We start from the raw sequence: 17,554 nt of genomic DNA on the forward strand, positions 1-17,554 counted from the left end.
CAAAGCAATTTGTGCGTCACCATAGTAGTTCATTTCTTCTTCCTCGTCACCATCATCAGGAATTTCTGTTGGTTCATCATCAGCATCGTCTTCGTCATCGGGGCTAACTTTATACTGATCCATCATTAGATCTCTGATAGCAGAATCCTCATGACTTTTAACATTATCTTCCATCATGTCAGTATTACCAACTTCAACGTTAGACCCCTCTTAACTACCTTCACGTGGCATATTTAGATTGACCATCGCCCTAATATTTTGCCTAACACTCCACATAACGGACTATCATCGACAATATCTGCAGATGATCCTCGTCCACCCAACTCAACGAGGAACACGAATAATTCCAACAGATGAACATTTGTCCATCAGTTGTGCCACGATCTTATAAGACGTACATCCTCGTCATCATGTTACCGATACCTAATTCCAAACAATAGAAATATTTCTCAAAACCGTGGTCTAATAAACATACTAACAACAGAGTCAAGCCAACTGTGACATACCTTTTATAAAATAAATTGTCATCTACTTCGTTCCGATATCTGTAGTAATTTTTTTCACTCTTTTCGTCTGTTGCTATCCGAATGCAATATCAGATTCTTCAACGTTGTTAGACTGTTGACTTCCTGTGTCATATACGTAATTATCGGTTGCCCATACCTAAAAACGATAGAACATTCTTCATCATACACTATTTCACCATCATAATGAATGGATAACAATAGATTCATTGACATTGTAGAGAAAAAAATGTCAAGAATGAGAACAAAAGTGGAGAATGAAATTGTGGTTTTGAGCTCCGTCCTCCAACAAGGATGCTTATATTTTGTCAAACTTAACCTAAAGTTCGCCGGAAGCGCAGCGAACTCTATATAAATTGTAGAATTCGCTGGAGGTGCGACGAACTTGCCCTAAATGTAAAAAAAAAAAAATCGCATTTGGAAAATTAAAGTTCAAAATTTGTTTTCCAGAAAATAATTATTTTATTTATTTAAAAAAATCCTGTTTTTGCGTGGTTAGTTTCAATATTTTTCAATGATCTCAACATTGAAAGTTTCTTTGATTTTGCATTGGAGTTATTGGACAATATAGCAAAAACAACAATGGGATGGACACAAGACCGAATTCGCAAGGAATTTTATCTTGACGATGCTTTAGGAGAATACTAAGATGGGTGGCTCCATGCATCATGGGTGAAAAAGTGACAAACAATCTTTAAGGATCCAATTGTTCATATTTCAATAATGGTTTGAATAAATTATTATTATTACTTTTATATTAATGAGGAGTTTGGACAAGTTTCAATTTCCCTATATTTGTGGGTGTTCGTACAAGTTTAAACTTTTCATTTTCTTGTCGAGCAGTTAAAAAGCATCAGGGGAACCTTTTGTTGCCTTGATAATTGATGGCCCATGTGAGATTCATGCATTTTATTAGTTTCTTGTGTTTCAATTGGCTTATGGAGAAAATGCTTTTGCTTCCTTCGTTTTTTTGGAAAAGATGTGGCTTGCTTCGGGACTAACAAGGTTTTAAGCCGTAACAACGGTTTGAAATTTGTGAATGATTTCATGAATGTGGTTGGGAATGATTATTAGATTAAACATTTGCACCCGGCCTCCCACTACAGCAAAACCAATAATTGTTCATTAGACCATCTCCAGTAGAAAACTCATCTCAGTCCCTATTTATGGCCCACTTGTCATAAAAAGTGACTCCACATCAGATTTTGCGTCATAGCCAATAGGAACTCGATGAATCTCTCTCTTCTCCATTAGAAGGAATTAACTTTAATCGCTATTGTGGTCCCACCTAATTAATTAATTAAGTAATTAAAATTAATATAATAATTATTATTTTTTAATAATATTATTTAAATTTATAAATTCAAAATAATTCAATATTATAAAATATTAAAATAAATAACTTAAATTTGATTAGTATTTTAAATTTTATAAATAAAAATAAATAATTCAACTAAAAATTATTTTATAATATATAAAAATTAAATTTATTTTTTATGTAAACTAAATTTAATTAATTATGATTTAGTATAACAATATAAATAATATTTGATATTGATTTAACATAATTATTTATATTAATTATAATTTAATATAACTAATTATTAAATAATTAATATAAATAATTAATTAAATAGATATATAAGTATTTAATATATTTTTTATTTTTTTTATTAACTTACCACATGGCATGATTTTATTGGTTGTTGCAAGTCCCTGCTTAGAGGGACTCTCAACTTTGATCCCCGTGAAGAGCCCTCTTTTCCTTTTCACTCCAATGGTAATTGAGTCCCCATATGTCAGAAGAGGAACTCTATTTCTTAGCATTGGAGTTGCTCTTAGGGGAAAGGATTAGAGGAAGGCACCAAGATATACATATACGCAAGACATTTTAGGATCCAGAACGATCTTACAATTGAGTAAGAAAGAGGAAGACAAAGGCCAAAACCATAATTTGGAAAGCTATATTTGACTTCACATTGTTCCATATGTGAATCGCAAAACACTAGTCCACAATATTACAAGATCAAGGATCAGTTCCAGAAAACGCACATGACAACATAGGCAGGTACCTTAGTCAGGCAATGCGGTTCCTCGTTCAAGATTATTTTTAATCTCCAGTGTGTATTTACCAAAGGCTCGTTCAATCTTCTTGTTGAAGTGCTCATTACGATCATTGATCGAGTCAATATCTTTCTCTTCATGAAACCGTCTTCTCCTACTAAATGACTTGCGCTTCTCTTCCCTATCCTTTAGCTCCTGTACCATCTTGTCGATCTTGTCCTCTGAGATTTTTGGTGCCTACAATGTAAGGAGAGACTTGTCAGGAGATACACAACACAGACAAGATCTTGAAAGCAAAAATATGCTAGTATTTTTTTCGTAGTATACCTTTCCATACTGGAGACTTGAGGCTTCGCGGTAGAACTCCGGATCAGCTTCTTTCATTCTATTGTACTCTTCTAAATCCACATCAATTTTCTTGGTCCGCTTTTTGTATGCATTGTATAGCGTCTTCTGGTTAAAAACTGAACAAAAACAGCATGTTAGCTTCAATTGATAGAAAGAAAAAAAAAAGAAAGAACAAAGGAAAGAGAGAAGTACAATACACACACAAACATAAAGGAAATAAGCTACACTACAGCAGTGTACCAGTTTTTGAAAATTCCATTTCTTTTTAGCGACTTTTTTATAACACTGACTTGACAATAGCCGAAAATAAATATAATAAAAAAGAGTAGAAAATCTTGGATAAGTATTCAGCATACCATCCCAACCAAAAGGAGCAGGATCTTTCTCCCATTTCTTGTATTTCCCTTCTGCACTCTCTTGGGTGTCAAGCATATATGCCTTTGTCATATCCAATCCATTTGCATCAAGGAGTTTTCCAATCTTTTTCTTCCTATCCTCAAGCCACTTCTGTTTCGAAACACCCCTAGATTCGGTTGGAGCTTCCATCCTCTTTTTTTCAGCAGCTATTTCGATCTGATTTCGCTTTTTAGCTTCTTGCTGCAAGGGAAATAAAACAAGCCGGAGACTTCTTGAAAGGTTTGAAAAGAAACTAGGTCTTAAAACAAAAAAATTTCTGATCACATTACCATCTTGGCTCTCAACTCCATCCACTTTTTCTGTCTCCCAGAGAGATTTGCAAAGCCCCCATCCGTTGTTTCCTCTGGAGCAGGCATGTCAGGTTCACTATCAGAATTTTCAAGAGCGGGCCTTTCATAATGTGTTTCCTCATCCGGATATAACTCTTCCTGGACAGCTTGCTTACCACGACTTCCACCGCTAGCTTGTGCAACTTCTGATAGACAAAGGAAACAAACGGTGAACACAGACAGACAAACTACACCAATCTATTCATTTGAAAAAGTAGAAAAAAAGTTTAATATTCTTTGCTCTTTGACTTATAAGTTTAAAATTGAAATGAAACATTGTTCAGCATGATAGTCCTATCTACTTAAGCTTCCTTCCTTTTACTGGTGGCATATGATCAAACACAATTTTTCCGGGAGAGATTAACAGTGACCTTAATGATTAACAGTGGTTATTATTCAAGAACACAAACAAAGCTAGCACTAAACAATAACAAGAAAGTAAGATTCAATTGCTTGAGAAAGTTAAAGAGCATGATTCATTGAAGCAAATCGTCAAATGAAATAAACAGAATAGACACTGATTGAAGAGAAACAAACCAGCTTCCTTTTGTTGCATCCTGATTTTTGCTTCGGCTATGATTCTAAAGCAGTAATCACTACATTCATGATAAGGATTGCTAGCATTCCGACAATCGGGATGAACTGCTCGTTCCTCAGACATCTTCTGCAGAATATTCTTAATCCCTAAAAACCTGTTCCTGCATCAATTAAAACAAACAAACAAATATCTTATTGAAGTTTTCGGCATGTAAAAAAGAAATTATCATTCCACAAGAAATAGCACCAAACCCTAAACCCTAAACAAATCGCGCCTTCAGAACTTAGATGGAATTGAGAACAGAATTATTGCAGCTGACGTAAATCGAAAATCAAGAGGATTAAAGAAATTGCTGAAAAAGTTGGGGAAATCGATTTTCCTGCGCAATAAAAGATTTAGAGAAGCTAAGCGAATCGATGGAAAAAACGTAACTGGAGAAGAGGAAGAGGTGAAAGAGACGAACCTGGTGGCAGTAGCGATCTGACAGTAGGGCTTCGCAACAAGCACGAAGCGAATTGGAATCAAATTTGGATTTCAGTATTTAGTATTCACCAAATTGAAGCTCCAATCTCACAGCTAACGCCAAACGGTATCTAATTTGATGATTTCCCCCCTTTTTTTTCTTTCTTACTTTTTAGGGTTTGTGGTAATGAAGTATGAAAATATGATTATGCTACGGTAATGTAATATTTTATAAATTATTGATAAAATTGAAAAAAAAAAGTGACTTTTATATATATATATATATATATATATATATATATATATATATATAAAACTATGCTAAGATGACTTTTATGATATTTAATAACTTAATTTTAATAATATTTACATAATTACTATAATCGCTGCAGTATAATTATATTAGAATCTATTATATGTATAATTTTGTTTTTAATTTATTTAAATTGATCTAGTGATTAATTCGATAATCCTTAGTTTATTTGGGCGTTATTATTTTAATAAAAAAGATTTTTTTTAATGTATTTGATAAATTTTTAATAGTAAAAGTAAAAGTACTAGATAAATAAAAAAATATTTTTTTGAAAAATTATAATTTACATCTTTTTTTAAAATTTTTTTTTAAAATCTCTTTTATGTAATAAATAAATAAAAAATATTTTTATATTGTTATACCCAAACATAATTGATAAATAAAAATTTTTTTTGCATGAGATATCCAAATATAAAATTACTTTTATTTTTATATAAAATATTTTTTAAAAAATAAATTTAAAAAAAAAATTTAAAAACTCATCCAAACAAACGTGACACCATGTTTCATGAAAAAAAAAATTTCTTTTAGTGTTAAATAAGTTTTTTTTAATATAAAATATTGTTCTTTAGTTTTGTGCTGACTTAACAGATTAAATAATAGCGTTATAAATTGAAATTTTTATTATTTAACCTATACCGTCATCTCTAAGAGAGTAGATTAAATTTCATTCGATAAAAAAATAATTTAAAAAATATCTTTTAAAGTAAACTCGTCTAAATGTGTTTCAGAATTTATCATTCTTTAATGAAACAAGTCATAAGATTCTATTTGTGATGAAATAGAAAATAAAGTTCGTTCTTGTAAAATATCTTTTAAAATAAACTCATCCGGATGAGCTTAGAACAAAGTTTATATTGTAAAACAAATCATTTTGCTTTATTTTACAATATAAACTTTTTTTTTTCTTTTTTGTGTAAAGTTTATCTTAAAATTTAGTTTAATTTTTTTATATATAATGTAAAATATCAAGTAATTTTTCACTACCAAGACTGAAAGATTAAACACCAAACATCAACAATCTTTACTATCACATCTTACATCCATCCACACTAGTTGAAAACCTATTCAAGGATTTATTATATATATTACTGTCATAATTGAATACAAGCCCTTATTGGCTAATTCACACACTTAAGTCCGGAATAATTAAAATTTGAATACCCGTGTCATGGTTTATAATTAAAATTGACAATTTGACACAATTTAACTTCAAAATATGACCATCATCAATCAAAGAACACAGAAAGCAGGGAATAGCCCCTTTGCTCCCATCAAACAAAATTCCCTGATGATTGCCATGCCATCAACCCAATTTTGTTGGGATGTAAGGACTGGGAATTATTAGATATATAAACAATAAATAAATAATTGAAAGTACAATTGTGAGGGTGCATGTGTAAAGTGTGTTAATATGCATTATATGCATTCATTGTTCTTCATACTACTTAATACTATCTTGGCTAGAAAATGTAACCTCCAAGCTAGTTTATTCAGTAACATATCCTACCCTGTTAACCATCAATTCAATACTAAATGTGCACTTCAAAGACCAAATTTCTTAGTTCTTGCATTTACAATAGTTGATCTAGCAAGGATTTGATATCCAAATTATCAACCTTGGACTTGATAGATGACATGTTCTTGTCCAGATCAGAAGACTTCAGCTCAAGCTCACTCAAACGCCCTCTCATCTCCTCAACTCTTGTTTTAAGATCAGTTACCTCTTGCTCTTTCTGAGCCAAAGTTGCCATTTCTGACTCCAACTCTTTCCTCAGCAATTCCACTTCGTGATTCGATTTGGCCTTCTCTGCCTCCACTGCGCGATGCTCGTTGATGTGTTCAATGTTCTCAGCAATTTCATTGAGTATGCTACGCAACCAGGCAACGCGAAGTTGGGCAGATTCTACATCCTTGAGAATAGCCATCAACTCTTTGACTTTGGACTTTGTTAATTGCATAATTGATGCAGATTGCAACTCTTGGACAAGAAAACACACACACTCAATGTAATATGATCTCATCACAACTGATTCCAAGTGGCAGGTTTCTCCAATGTCTCCATACTTCTCAAAGATGGAAAGCAGGATGGGAGCAAAGCTCTCTTTGACATGGTACTTCCCAACTGGAACACGGGACTCAGATACCACAGACTCGGTGTCATCTCCATCACTATCTTCATTACCATTGTGTGTAGCAGAAAAAGCAAAGTCCATGGCAGCAGCTGAGGCAGTAAGACCCCCGGTATCATCAACAGAGGTGACTGGAACAACTTTGTTTGAACCATTTTTGTCCACTTCTTTCTTTGTCTGTCTTGGGTCGGCAAATTCCTCAGCATCATCCTTCGGTTGGACTTTGTGATTAACAGGCTGACAGAAGAAAAAAAATGGAAGAGACAAGTAAAATAAGCCAAACTTTTTAAAAAAAAATAAAGTATTGTCTGTTGAAATATGTGAGGAAATAAGGAATTACCATGATATCTGCGACGTGTATTTCTCCGGAAGCTGGTACTATCTCACTGTTTTTTGTTTCCATCTTTTTCCTTCCAGAGTCAGAATAGCTTGATAGGGGTGATGAAGCATCAGAGAGATAAATAGCCCCAATTTTCGAGGGTGGAACACTGTCAAGAACAGGAAGTTCTGGTTTTGATCCATGCTTCTTCCTGCCAAAGCTTAAGGAATTGGCAACTGAAATTTTAAAGTATTCTGGTCAGGCATATACTCATAGTGTGAAATTTATCTAGCCATATCATTAATCTACATCATCACCACATTTTCTACCGAGCCAAACAAATTAAATAAGCAGAAACGATAAGGCTTAACACTTTCATTAACCAATTTATATGCATGGACAAACATGCAAGACAAATATACAGGACAGGTATCATTGCATCTATGAGGTGGACGGCAGAATGATTTGTCAAATAATATAAATCCATTACCATGAAATGGTCAAACAAAATTAAATCAGTATGCAAGACAGTCTATACCATTTGTACACAAGCAATTGAATCAAATGATTCTAGATATCATTGTCAATCTTTAACTAAAAAGTTGAATTCCTGGGATACTTTTGCAGTCACCGGAAACATTTCTCAGGTTCCCCCTTGAGATGAATCTTATTCTTCAAATCAAATAGTGTGAGAAAGCCTTTGCAATAGTAAAATTCTTAGAGGGGTGAAGAAATTCACTTACTGTATAACTGGTTAAATATTATTGGGACTAAAATGGTGAAATTTGATACTAAATGGTAGGTTACTTATTATAAGCTTAAATCAGAGTGGGAACCTGAATCAGCTCCTGCCACTCTTCTTTTGTTGCAATTTTCATCACACACATGGTAAGGATTAGATGCTTTAGGACAACCAGATTGAGAGCGTTTTTCTTCATTCATCTTTTTTCCAAGCTCACCATCAGTAACACTTCTTCGATAATCTTTTAAGGAAAAAAACAGAGAAATAAGATGCATGTGTTCAAAGATTGGAACTAAGCACTCCCAAACTAAAAACAAACACAAAACAGAGCAACAAAACAAAACAGCAATAAAAGTTTGAGTGAGTAAAAAGATCAAACAGAAGGCGTGCATAACTAACCAAATCCCTTTCTGTTCTTGTGAGGCTTGTAGTTAGGGTCCTTGCTCTTGTGAACACAAGCTTCAGTGCATTCATGGTAGGGATTAGAAGCATACACACAATTTTGCATCACTCTTCCGTTCTGGGCCATTTCCGCTTTCAATTTCACAGTGTCTCTTCCTGCCTCAACTTTGTTACCACCAACCAACCAAGGAGTAACTGTTTCATCCAAAACAAACAAACTCAGATTAAACAATTAATCATATATTATATCATGATCATTCTAAAAAGAAGATTTAGAGAGAGCAACACATACAGCAGGAAGAAACACCCATGAAAACAAAGAAAAGAAAGCAAAATAATGAAAAATAAAAAGCAATGATGAAAGAAAAAGAAAAAAGAAACACCAACCTAGAGAAAAGTCAAAGAAAATGTTAAAAGCAAAGAAGGATGAACACAGAAGTAGGTGCAGCAACCCACAAATTCCAAATCACAACAGTCCCACGATGTTAATTGTTTTTGTTTTCAAGAAAGCAATTTAATTTAAGGAAGCGTTTGTTTCTTGACCACAAGAGTTAATAAGTGTGTGTGTGGCATCACCAGAATTCTCATAACATGTTTCTAGGAACTGTATGACCATGGAAAAAGTGAAAATTAAAAACGAGGACCCAACTCAACAATCAATGTGAATGGATCTTTTGAAATTTTGTGTACAAAGTTTAATTGCGAGTATTATTAAGAAATTAAAGATAGTCAAAGTTCTAGAAAGTCACGCGCTACAAGTACAAGATTTGCAGCTGCATTTGTGCCGAAAATGCTGACGTCATTGATGAAGCTAATAAGTTAATAAGTTTAGATTTTAGAAGAATTTTAAGTGTTTCTGAAATATGGGTATTTCGGTCATTTTAATAGTTAATTTTAGTTATAAAAGATTTATATAATATAATATTAATTAAAATCGTTAAAATTATCGAAATATTGATATTTTATATATATAATATTTTTTAATAAATTTAATTTTGATATAGCTTTACATAATATTAGATTAAGACTACATTTGATTTTAAAAATAAATAGAATAAAATACTTAAAACGAAATACAAAAATAAAAATACAAAAATTAATATTTTTGTATTTTATTTAATAATAAAATAAAATAAATTATATAAATTTAATTTATTTTATTTTTATTAAAAAAATTAAAAAAATATATAATTATAAAAAATTAATAAAAATAATAAAAAAATAAAAATAAAATATATTTTTTATTATTATTTCAAAATAAATACAAAATATATTAATTTTATATTTTTTAAATATAATATTTTTATTTAGTTTTTATCTGTTAAATATAATTTTATATTTATAATTTAATGTCTCGTGTTTTTGTAACATTTATGCCGTTAATATTTAAAATAAATATTTTTGTTAATATATTATTATATAATTAGATATATGTATAAATTTATTTTATATTAATTTGACAAATAGACACCAAAAAAAAAAATTGTGGCAAACTATCTCTTGCCGTTACTTAGCTGCAAGTTATTGACGGGGTTCTTATTTATTCTTTTTTTAACATCTTTTTAATGTTATTCAATGTCGATTGATCTAGATGAGTCAATATAATACAATGATACACGTCAGAAAAATAATTTTAAAAACGATTATGTACTTTAAATAATACTCGTATTAGTATGTAGTTTAGTACGGTACAGCGAAGCAAGTTGTTTTTTTGCAATACTCTATTCTCTCGAATCTAATTCCATCTAGATAAACTGTTAATCTATCATGGGTGAAATAAATTAAACAACTCAATATATTTTTAATTAGTAAAAGAATCTACCGATGTGTGATTGACTGATTGGTAAACAAAGTATATTTTTTATTAGAAAATAGATTTTCTTAATTTTTTTAACCATTAAAGAAATAAAATATGATCTGTAATATTCCCGTTTTACTAATACTAATCTGATGATCAAACTCGTCTAAGATAATAAATTGATAAAATAATAAAATAATATTTTAATTACTTAAATTAAAATAGAAAAAAACTCACATATAATAAAATTAAAAATAATAAATTAATATTTTATTTTTTTCTTTTTTAATGTTATGCTAAATGCTGTTAAATATTTAATTAAGACTCAAGGAATATCACTAAAAAGGTTCTGAATTATGTTCAATAAAAAAGTTTTGATATTAATGAATGAAGGAAAATAAAATAACATTGCTAAAAATAAACTTTAGACAACTTTTACTTGGTTGAATAATAAATGGTTGAATTAGGAATGGATGGATAAAGGACCAAAATATGGGAAGGTGTTTGTTGAGCTACGAGATTCTGGATAGGTGTTTTCTGTATTAATATTGAAATAACTAATTTTATATCTATATCCACAAATCTACAAACAAACAAACATTTATGTTCTTTATAAGAAAGAAAGATTCCCTTTTGAGGTATTACAGTTTTTTTTTCTTCTAAATAAGCGTAATAAAAGTACTTGTATGTTAAGTTGTTATGAAGAATTTACGTATATATTTTTAATATATAATTAAAATTAATTATTATATATTTATATATATATATATATATTATTTTATATATTTTGTATGTATTTAATATATTAAAAATATATATAATTAACTTTTAAATAAATTTTAATAAAACAGTTCTTTCACAACATTCTTAAAATATACTTCTAAGATATATATTAATAAAATCTTTATCAAAATTGTTTGTATTATTACCATTAGTATATAGTACTAATGTACGCATCTATAATTTATTAAATATGCATAAGAATAATAAAAATATAATTAATTAAGATAATAAATAGTTCATAATTTAATAAGAAATTTTGAATGTAAATACTGAAAATAATAAAAATTAACTTTTTAACAATTAATATAATAAAAAAATAATTATCCAAATTAGTTTTTAAAGATTATAAAAGTGGATATTTTAGTTCTAAAAAAAATTAATATGCATATTAATTTTTAGTTTTTTTTTTTCGTCAACCAAATCAGTCATTAGTTCAACTTTTAGCTTGACTACTCATTAATAGAAAGTATTGAGTTGACATGTTAACTTATACACGTGACTATTAATTATCTATGTATATAAAAAAGACAAAATACTTTCTGAAGAGTAGTGAAACACGTTGTCGTTTTGGTGTAGAATGTAGACGCAAAAAAAATGTAAATCATGTTGCTTGTATGCGAAGTTTGTATTCGTAGGTTTTGATGAATGACAAACCAACAAACGACATGAAAGACAAACCAACAAACAACTTGAATGAACAAGCATGTTGAAAGATCAACCAACATTCAACGTTGAGGAATGAAGAGTTGAAAGTAACACAACAACAACAAGAAACTCAAGTCCACAACATTTGAAGACAAGTATAGTGTCTTAGGACTTAGGTAACTTCTTGTTAAGAACCAATTGCTAAATCTCTCAACACACACTCACAAAATGTTTTGATGTACATCTTGCAATTCGATGCTAGCCAAATGGTTTAAAACTTGTTTTCAAAGGTACAAAAGCATAGGAATTGACTCCAACAAGTTTGAGATCAATCCTAAGTATTTTGAAGTGATTTTAAGCCATTCTTTAAGGTTTGCATCGATGCACACTCATCTTGCATCGATGCAAAGCATGCAACGACTTGTTGCATCGATGCAAAGATGTTTGCATCGATGCAACCTAGCTGAAAATTCAAATTTCAGCGTCAAAGACACATTTGCATCGATGCAAAGTGTTATGCATCGATGCAAATAATTCAAAAACATAAAAAACGGCTAGTTTTGACATAAAGGCTCCATCCCATTAATTCCCCAACGTTTCTAAGGTTTGGGGAATCTATAAATAGATGGATTGAAGCCTTATTTCACTGACTTGAATTTTTGAAAACTATCTTGTTCATATTCTTTCATTCTACACTTTTTTAAGGTGTTACAATACACAATTTGAGAGAGCAATATCAATTGGTTCAATAGTGCTAAACTTGTAATCATACACTCTTCTAGAGAGTACTCATTTCATCTCAACAATTCTCTGAGAATTGTTTTCTTGTACACCTTGTAAATTGGAGTGTGATCTCCAAGGTTGAGTCAAGAGTTATAAACACTATAGTCAGTGAGGATACCAAAGAGGTGTACTAAGTACTCAAGGCAAATCTTAGAGAAGGTATCTCTAAGTGGAGTGGGTTAGTATACGAGTGGTGATCATATACCGTAAGGTGTTAGAAACTAAGGACTCGGATTGTAAAAGGTTTTGCGCGAGCACCTTGAAGCTTGGCAATAGTGGAACTTCTCAATTGCGATTGAGAAAGAAAGTGGACGTAGGACAAGGATTGTGCCGAACCACTCTAAATAGCGTTTGCATCTCTCCAAACTCATCTCTTCAATATTATTGTCTTTTACCTTTGAGCAAATAAATTGTGATCGAAAAGTAGCTTCGTAAGTACTTAAGGAGTAGCTTAAGTCCGATTGGTGAAAAGCTTGATCAATTTATTTGAGTTGGTGTCTATTGGAAAGTAAAAGCTCCTTATAAATGCTTAGCAATTGAGTTAAGCTCTTGGAAAAATACTAGTACAATAACACTTTTGTATATTGTCTTTAACTTTCACAAAAAGATTCATTGTTGTTGCAATACTCAATTCACCCCCCCTCTTGAGTAATTGTGCATAGGTTCTACAAAAAATACATCTTCAATTTCATCACTGATCGTAGCACCAATATAGTATTTGGATTGGGTAAGAAACAAAACAACAAAAACAAAGAGCTTAGAATAAAAAAATCAACAGCCAACATAGCAGACAAACTGGTATACTTCCAAATCATAACTGACCTCCAAGATCCGAACCTCTGCACCGAAATTCTCATAGCACACGGCTGGTACCTTGAACTCGCCATCTTCTCCTTCACCTCTTCCTCTAACATCACCAACCAATCACCACTTGCCTCATCTTCATTATCAACAATACCATCTCTTTCACCACAAAAATGATGTCGTTTCATCCTAATTATCTGATTTTGAGCCCCTCGTTTTTTCTTCTTCCCGAATTGGCATGGAAGCTCATCAAATTGCCTATTTCTGTGATTTCCAACAATCTAGGATTAATCTCTAGCGCAATTGACTTTGGTCTTTGGGTGAGCCATCGATGGTGTCCTCTCCTAATCCCTTGGATTCAAAGAAATCGCCGGCGGATGTGAATCCTCTCCTTGGCTGTCGACGCTGTTGGTCTTGATGTCAGTGACAGCTGTTGAGGAAATGGATTTTGTTGCTAAGTTCGAGAGAAAGTACGACGGACCCAATAGCAACCCCAATTTTTCCGGGGAAGGGTTTATGGACGCGCTGTAAAGGTTGAGAAATGAGTTCAAGTTGTAAACATATTTAAATTAATAGTTCAATACAATACGGTTTTACTTTTTTCAATGTGCGTCTTTACTAATAGTGTCTCTTTGTTACGAATTTGTGATGACGTATTTATGAGAGACACCTTGCGAAAGGTAACGAAATGCGAATGTTGAAGACCAAAATTGAATAACGTAACATCCATCACGATAGTGATGTTGGGGGATGAGGTGGGAGGTGATGAAACAACGAGGTAAGGTTGAGTAGAGAAGAAGAGTCGCGACTTTTACTCTTCTATTGGAACATTGCATTTCGCACCTTACCCTAAAATGGCGTCATCTTACTGACAAGAATAGGGATTAATTTGTCAATAAAGGACAACTGGACACTTGATTGGACACATTGAATACTAACATGTCACCTCATAATTTTCGAATGACCTTAAACGAAAAAATCATGGGAGGCATTAATTTAGCTAATGAAAAAAAATGTTGGAAATTAATATGTATATTCACTTTTTTTAAGATTAAAATGTCTACTTTAAAAAATTTTGAGAACTGATCTGAATAATTATTTATAATATATATATATATATATATATATATATAATTGTAAATATTTTTGACGTGGTAATTCGAAATATAGCACTCCTATTTAAGTGGTGGTGGATATTTTAGAAAGAGGATTGTCCACTTTGGAAGAAAATTGTATGTTCCTGTAATAACATGAATTCTTTTGAGATAATTTGTGATCAGCTTGTACGTACAAAAGGCAGTCCTTGAAAGGATATTTGTCAACTACAAATCAGGGAGCTACAAGTGAGAGAGAAGATGATCAGAGACTTGGCTATGAAACTAGGGGATGGTAGGATAATCCGCTTCTGGGAGAATAGCTGGTTACCTTATAGTGTTCTCAAGTTACTTTTTCAAGACTTTTCTCGGTCTCAAATCTTCAAGGTTCTGTCATAGGAGATTGTGGGTTTTGGGATGGGTTAGAGTGAATTTGGAATTTTCAGTGGCGACGAGAGTTATTTCAATAGGAGCTAAAACTAGTAAACCAGCTTCATGCAGCTCTGCAATCAGCGAAACTGACAACTGAGAAAGAGAACATAGTGATCTGAAAATTTGATTAAAAATATGTTTATTCTACTAATTCATTTGTGCAGGTATTGCAGACAGAAGTACTTCCGGCGGATATCACAAGCCATAACTTCACTAGTACTATTTGGAGAGGATTCGTCCCACCAAGGGTTGAGTTGTTTACTTGATTTACACTGGTTAGTAGGGTGAATATAAGGGAAGAACTGTATAGATTAGGTGTTATTGGCCAGAATGATAACATGTGTGTTTTATGTCATAAATCTGTTGAAACTGCTTTTCACTTGTTCATTGGTGGTGAGCTTACTTGGTAGGTGTGGTGTGTTTAGTTGTTCGCTCTTGGAAGAATATGGACTATTCTAGGTACGCTCAAGCAACACTATAAAAGTTGGACGGATATATCAACGAGAAAGATGGAACAGAAGCGGTGGAAATCAAGATTTAAGTGTGGTGGATATTATTAACAGATTCTTTACAAGTTACGATGAGTGGATTGGTAGTGAATCTTATGGTTATTGATGGCAATACCAGAGATAGTTAGAGATTGTTATTTTTAGCGTTATGAATTTTTGTTTTTTTTTTTCGCTCCATGTCGAGCTTTTTTACCTTAAAAAAAATAAAAATATATAAAAAAAATGACAAAGAATTAAGGATATTAGAAGAGATCCACGTGTAGGGATGGCAACGGGTCCCCATGGGGGCGGGGACATGCCCCCCGCCCCCCGCCCCCGCCTCCATTATTCGTCCCCGTCCCCGCCCCATCCCCGTGACGGGTAACGGGGGCCCCATATCCGCCGGGGACCCGGGTCTCCGCGGATATCCGCGGATTTTTATAAAAAAATAATAAAAATTGAAAAAAATTAGAAAAAAATTTAAAAAATAGTGTATTGTATATAATTTAGTATTTTACTTACATCAATATCTACTTCAATATTATGAATTACATGTATAGCACTCAAATGCTTAACCAAAAATTCAAAATCAGTAAAATAATAAAAATTTTAGAATAATTATAACAAATGTTTATCCAAATCACAGTAATTATAATAGAAAAAGCAAACAAAGATAATGAAAATGATAACAAATGCTTAATTATAATCATATAAATTATATTTAACTTAATTCAATAATTATAACAAATGCTTAACAAAATCATAGTACACACAAATGGGGTATTCTAGTCTTTTTACATAAACGGAGTTTAAACGGGTCTCCACGGGGCGGGGACCTCTATCCCCGCCCCCGCCCCGTTTAATATACGGGGCCCCGTCCCCCGTCCCCGCGGGTACAAAATCGTCCCCATATCCGCCCCGTGACGGGTAAATCCCCGCGGATATCCGCCCCGCTGGGGATTTTTGCCATCCCTATCCACGTGCAAGTGCAATGGCAGGATCCTCTTTATCACAGCTTAGATTACGTGTGTTGCCAAACTCCGCAAGCTAACAGATTCCCTGCCTATGTCAACGGAGGGGGTGACCGTTTGCTATCATGTTTTTTTGTTATAACCAAGGCTTTTACTTTTTAATGCTAAGATTTCTTTTTCTTTTTCTTTTTCCTCTTTAGATTTAATTAACAATACTACAAGAGCTTTAAGACTTTGTTTGTTTGGGAGAAAAATAGAAGGAAAAAAATTTAAAAAAATGATTATTTAATTATTTTTTATTATTTAGTTAAAGAGACAAATAAAAAAAAAGTTTATTATGATATTATTTTTTTATTATGATATTATTTTTTATTATGATATTATTTTTTTGAATATATTTTATAATACAAAGATAAAATTATTTTTTTATAATTTTTTGTTTTTTATTCATTTAAATATATATATAAAAATAAAAATTTACTTAATTTTGTTTCTTTCTCTTTTTTTATTTTTTTTCTTTCAACCAAATAAAATCTAAGAGTATTAGATAAGATATTAAATATAAAAAAATTATATGATAAACATAAATACTTCAAATTTTTAAAGATTTATTATATAAAAGTTAAGAAACGATAATATCACTCATATTTTTTATAATATTATTTCATATTTTTTATATTATATATTTGCATAAATTAAAAAAAAGACATTAATAAAATAGAAGTGATGATAATAGTCGTTCTCTGAAAGTTACATAAAAATTATTTAACAAAAAATTAACTAATGCTTTAAGACGTGTTAAGAATTTTGCTTTTATTATTTAGTAGAACATATGTAAGGTTGGTCATGTAGTTGACCATTAGCCTATCTTCTTATAAGGTTCAATTTCTTACAAATGATAACAATTTTGACTTATAAAAAATAAAAAATCAATTTTAGCCTTATAAATAAATGTTAAAAAATCAATGAACTGAAAGCGTATGCATATTCTTAGAATAATTTCGGTGTAATTTCTTTATTCTTTAATAAGTCCCGTTGAATACATATAAGAAAAATCAACGAATAAAGGTCCTCGTTCATTTGTTAGTTATTATAAATTAATGAGTTTATGAGATAGATGGATTATTTTTACCAAAAAAATGGGCACTAGCGATATTATATTAAAT

General features: G+C 31.4%; 2 protein-coding genes across 8 annotated transcripts; both read right to left on the bottom strand.

The window, feature by feature from the left end:
* Positions 1 to 2,468: 2,468 nt before the first annotated feature.
* LOC112712195 (uncharacterized) lies at positions 2,469 to 4,958 on the bottom strand. Of its 4 annotated transcripts, none has more exons than XM_025765013.3 (7): positions 4,684 to 4,923; positions 4,472 to 4,599; positions 4,220 to 4,380; positions 3,623 to 3,828; positions 3,293 to 3,533; positions 2,916 to 3,052; positions 2,469 to 2,825 (listed from the first exon to the last, which is right to left on the bottom strand). In XM_025765013.3, exons 3-7 carry the CDS (start codon positions 4,341 to 4,343, stop codon positions 2,598 to 2,600), a joined length of 936 nt encoding a protein of 311 aa, XP_025620798.1. In that variant the 5' UTR covers positions 4,344 to 4,380; positions 4,472 to 4,599; positions 4,684 to 4,923; the 3' UTR covers positions 2,469 to 2,597. The 4 variants fall into 4 exon arrangements, with proteins under 4 accessions (XP_025620798.1, XP_025620799.1, XP_025620797.1 ...); XM_025765014.3 differs by having other exon boundaries at positions 4,495 to 4,599; positions 4,684 to 4,886; XM_025765012.3 differs by lacking the exon at positions 4,472 to 4,599 and having other exon boundaries at positions 4,684 to 4,958.
* A 1,332-nt stretch (positions 4,959 to 6,290) lies between these two features.
* Positions 6,291 to 9,345, bottom strand: LOC112712197 (uncharacterized). Of its 4 annotated transcripts, none has more exons than XM_025765016.3 (5): positions 8,978 to 9,341; positions 8,588 to 8,785; positions 8,283 to 8,429; positions 7,468 to 7,682; positions 6,291 to 7,364 (listed from the first exon to the last, which is right to left on the bottom strand). In XM_025765016.3, the coding sequence occupies exons 2-5, from the start codon at positions 8,715 to 8,717 to the stop codon at positions 6,570 to 6,572; spliced, it is 1,287 nt and encodes a 428-aa protein (XP_025620801.1). In that variant the 5' UTR covers positions 8,718 to 8,785; positions 8,978 to 9,341; the 3' UTR covers positions 6,291 to 6,569. The 4 variants fall into 4 exon arrangements, with proteins under 4 accessions (XP_025620801.1, XP_025620800.1, XP_025620803.1 ...); XM_025765015.3 differs by lacking the exon at positions 8,978 to 9,341 and adding an exon at positions 8,883 to 8,973; XM_025765018.3 differs by lacking the exon at positions 8,283 to 8,429 and having other exon boundaries at positions 8,978 to 9,345.
* Between the last annotated feature and the right edge of the window lie 8,209 nt (positions 9,346 to 17,554).

This window comes from Arachis hypogaea, chromosome 9 (genome assembly GCF_003086295.3).
Source record: "Arachis hypogaea cultivar Tifrunner chromosome 9, arahy.Tifrunner.gnm2.J5K5, whole genome shotgun sequence".
Taxonomy (NCBI): Eukaryota; Viridiplantae; Streptophyta; class Magnoliopsida; order Fabales; family Fabaceae; genus Arachis; species Arachis hypogaea.

Coding starts and splice junctions, on each gene's coding strand:
- LOC112712197 (XM_025765015.3), bottom strand. Junction 7,683..8,282: donor AGTGGCAGGAGCTGATTCAG/GTTCCCACTCTG, acceptor TTAAAATTTCAG/TTGCCAATTCCTTAAGCTTT. Junction 7,365..7,467: donor TACACGTCGCAGATATCATG/GTAATTCCTTAT, acceptor TTCTTCTGTCAG/CCTGTTAATCACAAAGTCCA.
- LOC112712195 (XM_025765012.3), bottom strand. CDS start 4,343: ATGTCTGAGGAACGAGCAGTTCATCCCGATTGTCGGAATGCTAGCAAT. Junction 3,829..4,219: donor GATGCAACAAAAGGAAGCTG/GTTTGTTTCTCT, acceptor TTTGTCTATCAG/AAGTTGCACAAGCTAGCGGT. Junction 3,534..3,622: donor TGGAGTTGAGAGCCAAGATG/GTAATGTGATCA, acceptor TTTCCCTTGCAG/CAAGAAGCTAAAAAGCGAAA.